This window comes from Loxodonta africana, chromosome 4 (genome assembly GCF_030014295.1).
Source record: "Loxodonta africana isolate mLoxAfr1 chromosome 4, mLoxAfr1.hap2, whole genome shotgun sequence".
Classification (NCBI taxonomy): domain Eukaryota; kingdom Metazoa; phylum Chordata; class Mammalia; order Proboscidea; family Elephantidae; genus Loxodonta; species Loxodonta africana.
This window is the reverse complement of record NC_087345.1, coordinates 80,042,585-80,059,404: the sequence shown is the minus strand read 5'-3', so window position 1 is coordinate 80,059,404 and position 16,820 is coordinate 80,042,585. Positions and strand designations below refer to the sequence as shown.

The window sequence follows — 16,820 nt, the reverse complement described above, 5'->3', positions numbered from 1 at the left end:
TCTCTGCTTGGGGTTTTCAGATGGGCCTCAGTGCAGGATGGTCTAGAAAAAAAGAATTCAGAGATATGGAAAGGGAAACAAATCCTTCATTCCAAGAATCACTTTCTACATGGTTTGACTAGCTTTAGAAAGGACAACTGGGCAAAGACAACTAAAAGATCGGGAATGAGATGTCTAACTAATCTCTATTAGTCAATTCCTTCCTAGCTCAGAATTCAAAAACAGAGAAACCCTTTCAAAAGGGGGAGACCTGAATCCTAGTGTTAAATACTCGAGTTGTCTGTACTTTATAGGTTGTCCATTGGTACAATAAGAATGGGAAGAGTATACCTAAAGTGAATTGGCACCAGGACAGGGCCCTAAAATAGAGCTTCTTTCATCAACGCCTGTGTAATCCTCTGGGTTGGGGCTGAGAGATTAAAATGAAAGGGAGAGTCTCACGATTAATTGGAAAATGGAGACTATGAGGCACTGGGGAAGTTAACATAGCAATTTTCACCAGCACTAAGAGCAAGCCATTCCAGACAATCATATAAAGAACATGCTCTAAGTCCATTCTAACGCAGAAAGGTTTCTTCTGAGGTCATCTTGCCCATATATTGTCTCAAAGAGAAAACTATCAAGAGATATTTGTATATATGTTTATATGTGTGTAAGTATACTATTCTTTCTTAAAGCTACAAAACATTCTCTATGCTGGGTCAAGAAAAACTTCCCATGTCTTTTCACCCATTCAGAAAAGGTAGCCAGAAGACTTCCATTTCTTGACCTTAACGTATGTTCAAGTCCTTCAAAAATGCACAGTCCACCAAACTTCTGGGATGGAATAGGTCCTATCCCAGACACACTTATTGGATCCCCTTTACTACTATCTGGAATTCAAAATGGAATAAATAAAAATAAAGTCATTGAGAAGGAGCCAGTCTTTTTTTTTTTTTTCTTTTAACGGGGAAAAAATCCAGTGTTGCAAAAACCACAAGTTGAATTATTCCACAAGCAGCCATGCATGGAGCAAACTCACTCCGCTGAAAAGACTACAGCAAAACAAAAAAAAAAAAAAAAAAAAAGGAGAGATATAGATCACACAGAGGTACCTAAAAATCTGCCTTCTCTTGTGAGAACTAGAAGAAAAGGCTTCTTTGGAGAGTCTGTTGGTTAACATCAAAGAAAAGTATCATTACAGGATTATATTAACCTCACTGACAAAAGCTCGATGAAAAGCAGGGAACATGCTAAGTGGTACTAACCTGATGTCATTTAGATATCCATTCTGGCCAGTCTAGGTGAGGGGGAGAAAACGGAAAATAACTTATAAGAAAACAGCATGGCATAACCAAAAAGGACGTCCATGATGCTATGAATACCCAAGGTCCTCAAACCAAAGCTCACCCCACCAACAGGGAGAGAGGGAGCAGGGAAAGACAACCCACACCCACATACCCAATCTGACTTCTCACCTTCAATGGAAAAGAGCATTAGGTATTTTTGGCCTTTCCACAGAGTGTTCAAAAAGAGAGGTTGATAAAGGTAGGAGTATGGAACGGGGGAAAAGGAAAGTATTAACTACTACTTCCTTTTTTAGCCTTAGATTTATTCTAATGGTAAGCTGAGCAAAACAATTGGTGTGCTTGGTCTTAGAGGGTCTTCAAAGGAAGGGAGAAGGGACACTAGAAAAAACCTAGTTTTTTGGAAATCATCTTCAATGGCTGTTCCATTTCTGTCCTCTACACTGGCCAAAATGAAAAACATTCACACCTGGGACCCAAGAAGGGTAGGAAATGGGGAGGAGCCTAGAAAAATGAGAAAATTAAAAGTCTGTAACATTCCCTTTGGGGATCATTTCCTGACAAAGCCACTGAGCTGAGTGAAGTGAGCACCATGGTGGACTCCCAAGTTTTAGGAAAAAGTACCAAGAGGTCCCAGCTGCTGAGCAGAGTGGGCTCTGCGTAGAACAGAGCCTATGTTGGGCAGCTTTCCCAACACACAGCTCAGGCTCCAGAGAAGGCTGCAGCAGCAGCATTTCCATCCAAACACCCTTCTTGCCACTTCTCTTTCTTTTTGGCCTGCCTCCTGCTCCCCCTTCCCCCAGAGCCTACAATTTCATTCTTAATCAGCTCCCTTTGACTGGCCAGGCTTCCCTCCACATGGGAATTTTTGGAGTAGAGGTGGGCTTTGGCCATTTTTCCTTGTCTAGACCTTCTGAGATTTCTGATGCCTCTACCATAGCAAGAGTTAGGAAGTGCTGAAATGAAAGTAATAAATCTACAAAGATTTAACAAAGAATACATACGTCAGTAGAGGCTTGATAAAAGTAGAAATCAGGACAAAAAAGGACAGAAGAGATAACTTTGCCTTTGTTATGACTGTAGGTTGATATATTCCAGTGTTGCTGATAACCAGTCCTAATAACCCTACTTAAAGTTGTCTATGCTTTTAGAATATCTGTGGCTTTGCTAATGGTTGGCATAGTGGGGCAGTCATATTCCTTGTGTCAGTGAAGCAGATGAACACATCACAGAAGTCAGTGAGGCTATGATGCCACTGGTATTTCTTAATTTAAAGACTCCAGAGCAGAGCAAACTATCAAGAGGTGGTTAATCAGTTTAGGGGTTAAAAGCACGGACTCTGGAGCCAGACTGCTTGAATTAAAATACTAGCTGTTCTGGTAACTAGCAGCTCAACCTTAGGTGGTTACTTAACCTCTCTGTGCCTCAGTTCCTTATTTATAAAGTGGTGAAAATAAGGAAGCCTACCTCACAGGCCTGGTGTAAGGATTAAATGAATTAATCTACATAATGTGCTTAGAACAGTGCCTGAAAGATAGTAAGTACTATATAAGTGTTTGCAGTTATTATCCATCAACCTGCTCTGTCCACAATTTAGGATTATAACTGTATACAAATGACATCTCTCCTCTCATTCCACCCAACTGGTCTGCAGGTAGAGACAGAGAATCCTTTTAAAGTTATTGGTTGGCTAATTTGGAGGAAGGCTTTTTCTGGCTCAGATGGAATCTATCTCAGCAGAAGGTAAGCAGATTCCTTCTTCTTGGACTTTGAGCCAAAAGGCTTGTTGTATAGCTGTTCCCAGTGAGGATTCTTGAAAGCACTTGGGTCTCCTGAGCCAATGAAGCAAGTTAAAAGGGGAGTTCCGTTTTCTTGAAGTTGGAGACAATAGTTTTCTGAGCTAGGTGATGATGAAAAGATATGCTTTTTTGTCTTGCTGAGGGAGAGGAGAGTAAGGAATAGGAGGAGAGTAGTGTCCATTAAGTATACTGATTAGAACTGGCCATCTTTTGACAACAAAGTGAGGCTGGCTTTTCCTCCCATGTTGCTAATCTGACTGTGAAATAGTGCTGCTACCTGGTCCTATATTTTCTGGAGATTTGTTCCTCTCTTGTCTACTCACACCCTCTCCTAAATTTCTGCTATGACTAATCATCATCCTAGAAGGTAAAGGCAACCAGATACATGAGTACCAAGTATGTACGATGTGGCTAACGACGCTTAAGAATAAAGCTGCCTAAAATGACTCAGGTTGCCTTTTGGCCCATAGAGCCACTTGTGTTTTAAAGAAGAAAAGTAAGAAATATAGGAAGAAAGAGATTTCCTGTTTAGGTATGGACCACAGGGAACAGTGGTACTCTCTATACATGTGGAGCTCACAGAGGACAGATGCCAGACCTGAGCTCTAATGTTCACCAGCATATCCTAAATACAGAGCTGGCCAGATAAGATGAATGTATAGGCTGTATGGACACTAAGTCTTCCACTTAGAAGCAAAGATGCCTAAAATAGACAGTGGGAGTGAAAGAGGGTAAGCAGAAAGAGGGTTTGGCAGGCAAGATTCAGGGCCCTTCCATAAGCCCTGCCAAAACCATTTCTATATTCAGTCTAGTCATATCTACCAAATTCAGCCACTCCAAGTTTTAGTTCCCTTTGTATGCTATACAGCTGAATATACAAATTAAAAATCTGCAGCTTCCCAATAAGCCACTTTTAATTTTAGAGAATAAATCTGGGGCTGGCTGATGTTGGTTATTTAAAAACAAAACAAAACAAAACAAAAAAACATTTATGGAGGATTCATTCCATTCACAGTTCCAAAGATTAAGGGCTAAAAGCTATGGGCTGACAACTCTCAGAAGCTACACTTACCTCTCGGGCAAATATTCTCTCTCGGACCCTTTGATATTCCTCCTCTCTCTCTTCTATTGACTTGCTCCTCCTTCCATCCTGCAATGGAACTCTGATCTAGATCGATGAGCAGAATTAAGCTAGTTAAGTTCTCCTCGTACTGCAAGCTCACTGCACACCAGCAAGGAAGAGAAATCGGGAGAGTTTATAGTTGCCATCAAAAAAATGGAAAAAAAAAAAAAAAAAGAAATAAAATTTCCAGTCCTGGACAGGTTTCACTGGGTACATCTGACCATGCAGTTTGGGAGATCAGGTTTTCTGGATGGTTCGGGGCTCTCCATCTCCCCACCCCCCAGAGTATCAAGAACAACAACTATTTAAGGACTGGACTGTTTTCCTGTAGTAATCAGGTGCTCTCTAGTCAGTAAGGATCAAGAAAATACCCCTGAGAAAACAAACTACATTGCTTTGGAGGGAAAGCAAAGGACAGAAGGAAGCCAGAGAGGGAGAAGGAACAGTTAGGTGTTTAGCAGAGCTGGCTGTAGAGAAGGAAGTTTACAGAACTAGCACCTGACATTATCCCTTCTTGGTCACTAATGTCATGGCCTAAAGATCCAAGACACACACAGCTCAGCAAAGAGAGCCTTGGAAATGAAATCCCAAGGGCGAAGTTAAACTCAAAGTCTAAGCATTTTTTCTCATCTCAACTCTGCCACGAGAGGGAAGGACATAGAGAGAAGAATTACAAAAACAGAGATGAGGAAAGAAGAAAGCAACAAAAAAGAGGGAAAGAGAAAAAAAGGAGACTAGAACAGAAAGAAGGATAGACAGAGAAAGGAACAGACAAATAAGGTACAGTACAAGTAGGGTGGAGATAGAGGTGGAAAGGAAAAAGAAGGAAATGGAGGATAGAGAACCTTACATTCTCTGAAAAATGTAGTGCGGTGACTAGAACGGGTGGCTGGACAGACCATCTCTCCACCTCTGGCTAGCCTACCATCCAACTCTCCATTACTGTCTTTTCTTCTCTTGGCCCGTGATTTGTGAACACTGTCCTGTGTAGGGTTTTAGACTGTTCTTTCTCGTGCTGTTCTTAAGGCAAGGAGCTCTGAGGGAGATGACAAATGAATGTCATCAGGTCATAAAAGACTCTGATCTTCAATCCAGAGGCTTCAAAAGCTTCAGATGAAGCAATCTAAAGGAGACTGCTGCTCTAGGTTGATCTTCACCAGTCTCCGGAAGTAGACATAACTTCAGGAGTTATCAACTTGGACTAGATTTAGTTCTCACTAGCCCTAAAAATAAGAACCTAAATTCTACTAAATATCCTTTTACAAATCCTATTCCAAGAAGACACAGGACCTTGAGGAGTTACATCCTCCTTAACCCCTAGTACTTATAAACCAGTGGCAGAGGGGCAGAACAGAAAGATCATAAATGGGCTTTGAGGTCAGACAGAATCTCAGCTTTGACATCTCCCAGTAATATGACTTCAGGCAAATAACTTAATCTCTCTTAGCCTCAGTTTTCTGATATGTAAAATAGGGCTAATAACCCCTATCTACACTGGGTTGTAGAGAGGATCAAAAGAGGTCACACATGTAACATGTTTAGAACAGAGCTTGGTTCAAAGAAGATACTCAATAAAATAGCAATTACTATGTTTACTATTAATACCACAGATAGAAAGTACATAAAGTCTACCCTATTATGGATCAAGCCTGAAGCTAAGAGATGAAAAGTTCACAATAGGGACAGAGTTCACTCCATGCCAATGTGCCTCTAGGCCTGAATAATTTATCCACAGAAAAAGGGTTTTGGGAAAATGGAGAGAAGGGCATCAGGATGGAAAGGCTCTTTCTTGGTTTTTAAATTTTTGTACGTTTCTTTGTTTTCAATCAGACCCACTGTGTTTGTCCACAACAGATATGGCACTTGGACTCCCTTAAATACTCAAGTAGCAAGCAGGAAAGGTCCTGATCTCAAGACCACACAGTATCTCAAGAAAGCTAATTTTGACTCCAGAAGTAAAATATTATTACAATTATCATTAATTAGCGAGAATCATATTGGCTGTACCCAAACACGCTCTTCAAAACCTTAATCCTATTCTCTATGTAATCCCCTTTGGAGGCCAAGCAGAAGCAGGCTGGATCTAAACCTTCTATTTACCTAAATAATCACTTACCTAAAGGGTGACCAGAAGTTGTCAGGCTGATAAATGAAAGGATGGGGCAGACTGTTCATATTCCCACAGGGGTGAATTACAAACAGGATACAAACCAAAAACCAAACCCAGTGCCATCGAGTCGATTCCAACTCATAGCAACCCTATAGGACAGAGTAAAACTGTCCCGTAGAGTTTCCGAAGAGCGCCTGGTGGATTCGAACTGCCGACCTTTTGGTTAGCAGCCGTAGCACTTAACCACTATGCCACCAGGGTTTCCACAAAGGGGATACTGCCTGAGATTTCCAGCATCATAAGTCAAATTACCACACTCACCTTGGTGGAAGGAGTCGGGAAAAGATTACAGAGTTTGTAGAAAGGAGTCAGAAACACCTTTTATAAGTGGATAAATTAGATCACAACTTTGCCAGTCCAAGGCTTGTCTTGAGCTAGGTTAAAAGTGGAAGTGGGGTAAAGTAGCTTTTGGTGATTCCCAAAGAAATCCCTAACTATTAAAGAAAAAAGGAATGAAATCATCACCTGGATCAAGGCTGAAGCAGGCAGGGACCTTGCTTTGTCCCACAATGACCTGGAGTTAGAAGTCTGTGGCAAAGCCAGGGAGTTCTAGGCCAAATGAGAAAACCCAGCAAACCTCAGCACCATGTCTCTCTGGGGCTAAGAGTGGCATTCAGCTCAACAAGTATAATCAGTCCTCAACATTAAGCCAAAGCCAGCTCAGTATAGCTCAATATATTCTTCCATACTAAGGTATTTTGAGTTTTCTCTATCCCACAAAAATTCTCCTCCCCCCCCCGCCCCGCCCAGTTTCTCTTATTGCATTCTCTCTATATAGGCCCACCCTTTCCCATTCTTCACCTGGTTATCATCTCGGTCCATACTGGCATCATCTCTCTTGAGAATGAATCTCTGTTGAAATTCTGTATTCTTCTCATCCTTTATATGTTCTGAGAACCTCTGTTCAGGACTGGGATTGGAAGAGAAATGTGGAAGAAAAGGAAGTGAAAGACCCTTTTGTTAGGAAGAAGGCCTCCTATATACAGCTCTCTTATATTCCACAACTTCCTAACTAGGGGGTTTCTGGAGTTGGGAATCCAAAAAGTCACATAAAGGTTTAGTGAAATCCTTAAGCTGTTCTTTACATATTTATAACTTGTCTTGCTCCAAAGTTATCCTTGTCCTATCAGTGAAGGTGAAGAGAGGCTAGTGCCAGTCTTTACAAAATACCAGTACCTCTAAAATCTGTCCCTGAGGCCTTGAATGGAGGAGTTGTACACGAGGGAATTGATGATATAGCTCTCCACAACCCCCTTTCCCCAGAACAGAGATCTTGATTCTATACCTTCTTCTTCCACCCCAACAGGTTATCCCAGGAAAGTCTTCCCAACCCCTTACATTCTTGTGTTACTGGTTTTGTTGATGATGACAGCTTTTCCAGTTTGATCAACATTGTGGTCCATCCCAAAATAGGCAGCTACCCGGTGTAATAGCATCCGGTGATATGAGGTCATCTGAGGGAACTTCTTGAACTGGTTACTGAAGGAAAGCCAGGGGGAAAAAGTGAAGTAAGGGCAAATAACAGCAATAACAGTCAATTGACTTTTTCTTGCCACTGTCTAAAAGTGGGGAATTTCTAAGGTGAAACATACCAACAAACAATGTCTCTTCATTACAAGGAAGACAGGTATTTACTCAGTGAGAACCAAAAAAGGCTTCTCTCAGCTTCTTTATCTACAGTATTCTGCACATCATTCTCACCCACTATCCTCAATTAGGAATACTCCTTAAGCCATAAGTCTCACTCACCTGGATGATGATCCATAAATAAAAGGAGAAATTTAAGAATAGTGAAAACTGACACAAGGACCAGGTATTGAAAAGACATAACTTTTTTTTTTTTTTTCAATTCAAATCTATGCAAATAACTTAAAAACCTCCCTTAGTTTTTCACACACACAATTTTTCTCCCACTGCGAATGCTTCTCCTTAATCCCTTTTGGTTCCCAGTGAGTACCTCAAAATTCAGACTTTAAGGGAAAGGTGAGGGAGAGATGTCCTAAAATTATACCTAAATTTCTTTCCAGTGCCCCCTCCCACCACTAAACGTGTATTTCATACAAATAACTTACTTGTTGTCATTAATAAAGTCCAGAATCTCCTGTTCTAATTTTAGCAGCATCATTCTGTCCCTGTTTAAAAAAGATTAAAACAAAACATAACAAAAAGCAGCTTTTCCATAGACACTGGAAGCAGGGATTGAAAACACAACTTACTCAACACAGAAGATGAAGGAAGGGATATATCCAAGCCCCAATTAGTGGACTGTAATGCAAAAACTACTGAGTCTTACTAGCCTGTCCTACGGTGTTTTGAAAAGAAAAAAACCCAAGTATACATCTTGCAGTTTCTTCCTAATCATGCACTGTTTTCCATAACAGAGATCCAATTCCGCTGGCAACCGTACTCATATGGCTCATTCTAATAAAGTTAATCATTCCACCAGGTTATTTATACAATTTTTAAGCGATTATAATTTAGCTTACATACAAACCAATTATTTTTTTTCTTCTGTACTTTTTATCATAGTGCCCTCCCAAGCCTTCACATTTCCTTGTTCCTGCTTTTTTCTTCCACAGTATTTTCCTCAGCATCTCCAAAAAAAATAAACTTCAGTCTGAGGGTATTCTGAATCCTCACAGAATATAAAACTACATTGGACAGAGATGGTGGTAAGGGTTGGGCATCCTAGATTCTAGTAATGGAAAAATTCTGGGAAGTGCTTGGCCTCTTGGGTATCCTGCCTGCCCCTGGCCCCTTTCCCCGTTCCACCAGATCATGTTATTACCTTGGGTTCTTTTTCAGTGTATTTACAAGAAATTCATGTAGGTCTATTCCAGTGGAGTCCGTGTACTCTTGGCTGGAGTCTAGAACCATCATAACAAAAGAAATTTAAAATAAATGAAACTGTCTTGCATACCGATTCCAAGCAGAAGCCTACAAACTGATCAGGAGATAGGAGAACAGGAAAGTAGAATCAAACTTTGGGGGTTGTAGCATTAAAAACTAGAATGATCTTGATCTGCCAGCCCCCAAAGTTCCCCATGACCATGACAGAATGAGGAATCTGAGTCACAATGTTGCATCAGTACTACACTAAAAAGCCACCTCATCATCAACAAGTATTTACAGAATGCCATCACCAAATCAAAGTAGGTTTTATTCTAGTAAAGGAAAATAAATTCCGGTAAGGACAGTCAGGGCTAAATAGTCCAGAATCTCATCAAACATGCTCAAATGTTGATTATTTATGGGTGACTCATTCACTCTGTGGATGGCTCCCTTCAGTTTTTTAATCCCAAGGTTGCCTTTTTGCTGCCAGCTATTATTTTTATGGACTATGTCTTTTTCCTTTGAGCACAAGAGTTTAAAACCAAAGAGAGCCTAATAAAGAGAGGCAAATGTGCGTTACTTAGAAAAAAAAAGAACGAACCACTCCAGGCATCCCAAAACCAAAACATAAATGGTATCTGGAGGATATGCTACCAGTAATTACCCATGTCACTGTTTATTCCAGAAGCAAAAATAAAATCAGAATTGACTAAAATATATTCCTATGAGTAGGCCAATGCAGATGGAGTAGCTCTCAATGGCATGTGAGCCCCTAGGGCAGGGCTGGTGAAAGAAACAGAGAAAGTAACCCCAAGCAACCATGCAGTTAGCTGTTGGGCTAGTAGGGCCTGTGGGTGCCAGGCTTCACGAAAGACAGAAAGGGCATTGCAGAGCCAGGTGCTAGGACAGATGAGAGAGGGTGAAAAGTCCTCACCTCTGGACAGCATCTTCCTGGGGATCTTTTCTTTATTTTTGTCCTTGTCTTCCTTTTCAGAGACATCCTTTGTAGACTTTTCCTCCTCCTTGTCAGAGGGGCAACTGATATGCAACTGAATTATATCCTTGGATAATGGAAAAGAGGAATGGAAGCAAAGGGTGAAAAAGGATTTTAACTGTCCTTCAGCTACTTTGGAATCTCAAAGAAAGGCAAATCTTGGGGTGGCAGCTTTCTCTTATAGAAGAGTGTTATTTTGTTAAACTGTTTGAGCTTTTATTCTATCAAAAGGTACAGGCTAAGCCTTCTCTGCTAGCAATCACAGCGTACTACATGGAGAGCTCAAGTTACACTGGCTGTTCTTGGCATATGAACTGCAAAGAAATGGTTCTAACCACTAAAGAGAAAGGGTGTGGATAGGAAAACAAGACCCAGATGCAGGATCCCCTTGTCTGCATCATTCTGGATGGTCCAGGGGGGAAGACCTATACTTCATGATCTTGCCCATGTCCTGCTTCATTGCAACAGCTTTTGTTTTGAAGCTCCTTCTGCCCTGATTTTCCAGCTTGATATCAGATGTTGCTGGCTGCTATACTACACTTTATCAAACAACTACCAAATTGGAAAACTACACTTACTCCTGTAAAGGACCTACCTGGGTTTCTAGTGGTCCATCAGCAAATGGGGCAGAGGACTCCTCACACACTGCCAGGCTACGCACCAACTTCAGCTTGGAATTAGACTGGAAAAACCAAATACACATAAATATTCTCTTAGTGGGCATTCAGAAAGCTTTTGGTTGAATGAAGGGCATCCTATTTGGCTCTGTTGCTGTTTCCATTAAATAGCATTTCCCGCCCCTGCCAAATAAGCCCTACTCATCAGCTCCTGATTCACTTGAAAGACTATTCTCCTGCTTGCAGCAGTAGACATGTCTTTTTTTTTTTTTTTAAATCTGTTTTTTTTTCTTTTTAATTTTTATTGTGCTTTAAGTGAAAGTTTACAAATCAAGTCAGTCTCACACAAAAACTTATACACACCTTGCTACATACTCCCAATTGCTCTCCCCCTAATGAGAGCCCGCTCCCTCCCTCCACTCTCTCTTTTCCTGTTGATTCGGCCAGCTTCTAACCCCCTCTACCCTCTCATCTCCCCTCCAGGCAGGAGATGCCAACATAGTCTCAAGGTCCACCTGATCCAAGAAGCTCACTCCTCACCAGCATCCCTCTCCATCCCATTGTCCAGTCCAATCCCTGTCTGAAGAGTTGGCTTTGGAAATGGTTCCTGTCCTGGGCCAACAGAAGGTCTGGGGGCCATGACCACCGGGGTCCTTCCAGTCTCAGTCAGACCATTAAGTCTGGTCTTTTTATGAGAATTTGGGGTCTGCATCCCACTGCTCTCCTGCTCCCTCAGGGTTTCTCTGTTGAGTTCCCTGTCAGGGCAGTCATCGGTTGTAGCTGGGCACCATCTAGTTCTTTTGGTCTCAGGCTGACGTAGTCTCTGGTTTATGTGGCCCTTTCTGTCTCTTGGGCTCATAATTACCTTGTGTCCTTGGTGTTCTTCATTCTCCTTTGGTCCAAGTGGGCTGAGACCAATGGATGCATCTTAGATGGCTGCTTGCTAGCATTTAAGACCCCAGAAAACAAGTCTATTTTTTGGGCTATTTTGGTTAGATGGCAGGAAAACCACCTCACTTAGCCCTCTCTCTTTCAAGCCCAATGCTCCAATTTCAGGCTCAGTTTACTGTGAATACACAGCAGTATTGCACAGTAGAACGGCAGTGGATTTGAGAGCCAGAAGGCCTAGCTTCAACTCCTGGTTTTGTACTTAAGAGCTAGAAGGCTCTGAGAAAATTACTTGACCTCTCTGGGTCTCTGGTCTTCCCTCAATAAAACTGGGATGAAAATATCTAAAGGGCTGTTGGGAGAATTTGATGATATAAAGTATGTAAACAGACATATCACGGAAGTCCCTGGCATACAATAGAAAATAAATGTTAAATGATTCTAAACCTGAGGTAGCAAGGGTATGGAAAGAAATGTCTAAGAATGAAAAGAAAGACAAAAAAAAAAAAACACAAAAAACCATTGAGGATTAAATGCTCTAAGAGGCTAATCCACCTGCTTTACTTCTGCTGGTGAGAGAATTCCAAAAAAGAGCTGAAATCCACTGTGCAAATCACTGCTCTGCTAGGGATCCTCAAAGTCAAAAATTGTAGAGTGACTAATTAGAAATGCATCTATTAACATTTACTGAGAGTTCTTACAATAAAACCGAGGTTTATAGTTAGTACAAACGCAGAAAACATAGTACATGCGCTCCAGGTAATATAGTGAAAAGAACTCGCAAGTCTGAAGAACAGACTTCAAGCCTAGTTCTGCTACTTACTACCGAATGTCCTTTGTCAAGTCACTGAATATAAGCCTGTTTCTTCATCTGTAAAATGAAGATAATAACTATCTTACGTATCTCAAGAAGGAAACCAAGTAGCAGTGAGGAGCACCCTTTGGTCTGAACTTCGACATTACGCCCATCACTGTGGATTAGCTCATGTAGGGCAGGACAGAGCCCATTTACCATACTTCTTGGTCTTTTTCAAACCCAGGTCACACACTGGCTCTGGCACTCCAAATTTTGTCATTATTTTTCTGGTGGAAGGGAGTGTGCACCCTTAATTATTACTTCTGGTGACAATTCTTCCCAGTGCGAGAAAAGTTTAATATTTTGCCATTCCCTGGCTAATTAAAAAGCTATCACACATTAACACATACAGTCTTCTCTGATAACTCTGCTTCAAATAATCTGTGCTGTACTCATTTTATCGCACAATGATTAAAAACGAAATCCTCCTTCCTGCCCTAACCTAAGAAGTGAAATATCCAAAAAAAAATGCCTGTATTTTTAGAATATTCAAAACTATTGAATCATTTCTACTAATGGGGCAGGATTCATCTTAAAAGAAAACTGACACAGCAAAAAACCCCAAAAAGGACTCATATGGCATCTATCCTTCTAGAGAGTCAATGAGTAAGCAGAGAAACTGGCATTTCAGCAGAACCTGTACCAATTCACTCAAGCTCTGTTGGAAGGTTCCAGTCAGGTATCCTTTCAGGAATCAGAAAGAGACTGTGCCTGAACCAGAGATACTGGAGAAAAATAAAACAAGGCCAACAGGAAATGTGTGTGTGTGTCCGTGTATGCAGGTGCACGTGTGTACCCTTAAGTTTCAAAATGCAGGCAAAAACACTTTGTCTATATATGACATCGGTGATAAGTACATTTGTGAAAAGTATTACTAATTACATGAATAAAAAAGCTGTTGCAGAAGGAATCTCAATCTCACCTTGGTTCGTTTCCTGGCATGACCATGGTTGGATGTCCGCCTCTGTTAGAATAGGATTAGAAAATAAGTGGATGAAAATCAACACTTAAATTAAAAGCAATACATATTTTTTAGAAAATCACTAACAGTAAAAGCCATTACAGCAATAGCCAAACTATGATGAGAATCACTGGTGTTGCTATCCCTCTATACTGCAACTCCAGCAACTGCAACACAGAAGGGACTACCCACCTAAAGTCAAATCACCACTCATCATGCCAATAAAAAAACAGGAGAACACTGATTAGTTGGCCTATTTCACAGATTGACAAAAATTACTTTTGGACAAACCATGGATTCCTTTCCTGATTAGGATGCATCTGGAGATGTCATTACTGTAGCATGAGAGTTTTCCCCCCGTGCTTCCACACAGGAGCCTATCTAGCCCATAACAGACAGTGAAATATGACCCTTAGCCATCACTTATAATAACAGCCTTACAGAACAACACATTCAGAGTTTGAACCTGAGATACCCCAAACTCCTGTCCTTATGGCTGCAGAAATAGAATGAAAACTCTTCTTCCCAATTGTTTCCCTAGCTAGATATGAGAATTCTTCCAGTTCCAAGCTTCTGGTGGTGGCCCTCATAGCCTGTCTGGGTCAGGGATGTAAGGTGGGACAGGGTAAGAGGGAAGACAGAGACAAGACACTCAGAGCAAAGGGGAATGAGAGTGGATAAGGAGCAGAACACAAGCTGAGGAAGATGAAGAATGAGGACCCGAGATGGGGTGAGGGAACAAATGATCAATTGATAAGGTTTCTGAGAAGCTGAGAAGCCAAAAGGGGGGCTTTCGGGAAGAGGCAATGGGTTGTATATGGGATAAAGCACTTAGCAGTTATGAGATGTTCAGCATGAAACTCAGAGAACTGAGGCTGGGGGTGGGGGAACTAGACAGAAGCAGAGCACCGGCATGGTACTGTATAGGAGCGGATTTCTCTGTCCTTTGTCTTTACTAGTTACCAAACAACATTGCCAGAAGGCAAAATGGAGAAACCTAATAGTGGATGGAAAGAGTAAGAAACGGCAGACGTGATCAGTGAAAAGATCTGTTGCAGCAAGAAGCAGAGTCATGGTTCAGGAATTTGAAGCAGTATTTGTTATTAAATAGGTAGTACATATTCTGTGTTTTCACAAATAACGCACCCACACAAATAATGCACATAGCACGCCTAGGAAAATAATGCTTGAGGGGGTTGCACAGTTGGAAAAGTGAAAAAAGTATAATACGAGCGTTATTGGAGTAAAAATACAGTACAGGTACAAACACTGAAGAGGTATAATGGGGGAAGACATAGTAATAAATCTCCCTTTCATATGTGTCTCCCAGCTTCAGGTTCCTTACTTAAGGGTCAACCACTTTTAAGTTTTCTTGTAGATCTTTCCAGAGATTTATGTATATATAAGCTCATGAGCACATGCGTACACACAGCTGTTTTATTTTTTAGCCAAACAAGTATATTGTTCACATTGCTCTGAACATTGCTTTTTAACTTTTTTTTCATGGATATCATTCTATAGATCTACTCTGTTTTTCTTAATGGTTTCATGATATCCCATTGTGTGGCTATACCATAACTTATTCTACCAGTCCCTTAAATTGCACCATTTAGGATATTCCTGTTTAGTACTATAAATAATACTTTAATGACTAGATCCTTGAGTATACCTACAAATACAGTATATCTGCAGGATAAATTCATAGAAATACATTTTTTCATTTTTATAAAGTACTGTCAAACTGTCTTTCAAAGAGATTGTATCAATTTACGCCTCTGCCAACAATGTATGAATCTGCTTATTTCCCAGAATGAACAGTTTTCATTTAACAGGAAGTCAAACACATATTGAAAGCCTAACATGTACCAGGCACTACGCTGCCTACTGGGGAATAGAGATCAAAGACACAAACCGTGTCAAAAAGAAACTCATAATCCTGTTGAAGAAGACAGACAGACAGATAATTATAACACATTAAATACATTCCAGAGGTATGCATAGAGTACTACAGGAGCACATAGCAGAGGCATCTAGCTCAGACCTAGGACTACATAAATTCATACATTCACAAATATGGAACGTCTGCTATGTAAAAGGCACAATGCTATATCTCAGGGATACAATGGGAAGCCAAAACTAACCTAATCCTGGGTCTCACAGGGCTTATAGCTTATAGCTCTGTGAAGGACAGAGACATTAGTTGAAGAATTATATAATGAGTATAGACCTGGTGAGTAAGGTTGTCAAGGAAGGCTTCTTGGAGAAAGACACATCTGGATTGAGTTTTAAAGGATACATAGGTACCAGACAGATGTTGCAGTTCTACTCTGTCCTATAGGGTCACTATGGGTCAGAATTGACTCAACAGTAGTGGGTCTGGCTTTTTAGACAGATGTTGGGAAGGGGGGAACAGGGGTTAGATAGAGGCGGCTAGGGCAAGAATACCAAGGAGAGCATTCTAGGCAGAGAAAGCATGTAAGAGGCTTCCTTTCCCCAAACGTTTTAGCTTCCCTTTATAATAAAGGCCAGGGAATCAAATAAGGCTGAGGCATAGGATGTCAGAGGTGGATGGCTAGCAGGCAATGTAATAGGTCACAATATGCCATGCTGAGAAATCTGGTACTTAGCCTATGGCAATGAGACACACAGAAATACTCTGAAGAAGAGAATTAACACAATCAGATCTTTATCTCAAAATCATCTCCTTAAAGGAGTATGGTAGATGAATCAGAAAGGATTACAAGTTTAAAGGCAGAAAGCCCAGCTAGGAGGCCATACCCAGTTATTCAAATGGTTATTTAAATGGCACACCTAAATTCAATATGTGTTAAGGGCTTGCCCCTTCTAATGGAATCTCACAACCTGTCTTGTAGCACTTTTCCATGGAAGAGGTGTTCTGAGTTCCAACTGCTGATCCAAGAATATATCACACAGTACAAGTAATGAAGTCCCCTAATCCCAAACCTTCCAGCTTCCATTTGTAACAGGGGCTGTCCTGATAGCACCAGTTAGCTTTTTAGGGAGATGTCTGGGGTGGGAGAAAGAAGAGACTTTTTAGAGTTATTCAAGGGACACATGGTCTGTTGAGAAATAGTAGAGGGGAAAGAGCTTCCTAAGGCCCTGCTCCACAGGATGGAGGGTGGCAGAGACAGAAGACTTTGCAGAGGGCTCAGGAGCTCCAGTAGATGGCAGCAGCAGCTTCACCTACTCTAGCAGCAGCAAGAGGAATCAAGTCAAAAGGAGACAGCCCCCCCACCCTCCTGCAACCTGTCTGTATACATAGGTAAAAACAGT

At 41.1% G+C, this 16,820-nt stretch overlaps 1 protein-coding gene across 23 annotated transcripts in view; it reads right to left on the bottom strand.

Annotated features, from left to right (window-relative positions):
• The window catches only part of R3HDM2 (R3H domain containing 2), a 177,843-nt gene that overhangs the window by 26,032 nt on the left and 134,991 nt on the right, over positions 1 to 16,820 (bottom strand). For 12 of the 23 annotated variants that reach the window (XM_023557962.2, XM_023557944.2, XM_064284006.1 and 9 more), the window contains 11 exons: positions 13,488 to 13,529; positions 10,800 to 10,886; positions 10,145 to 10,271; positions 9,167 to 9,245; positions 8,451 to 8,510; positions 7,717 to 7,857; positions 7,180 to 7,288; positions 6,844 to 6,927; positions 4,158 to 4,253; positions 1,248 to 1,279; positions 1,095 to 1,148 (listed from right to left, as the gene is read on the bottom strand). In XM_023557962.2, coding sequence (XP_023413730.1) covers positions 1,095 to 1,148; positions 1,248 to 1,279; positions 4,158 to 4,253; positions 6,844 to 6,927; positions 7,180 to 7,288; positions 7,717 to 7,857; positions 8,451 to 8,510; positions 9,167 to 9,245; positions 10,145 to 10,271; positions 10,800 to 10,886; positions 13,488 to 13,529 — 911 coding nt within the window. The remainder of the gene's footprint in view (positions 1 to 1,094; positions 1,149 to 1,247; positions 1,280 to 4,157; positions 4,254 to 6,843; positions 6,928 to 7,179; positions 7,289 to 7,716; positions 7,858 to 8,450; positions 8,511 to 9,166; positions 9,246 to 10,144; positions 10,272 to 10,799; positions 10,887 to 13,487; positions 13,530 to 16,820) is intronic. The other 11 variants (XM_064283996.1, XM_064284002.1, XM_064284001.1 and 8 more) reach the window with 7 other exon arrangements.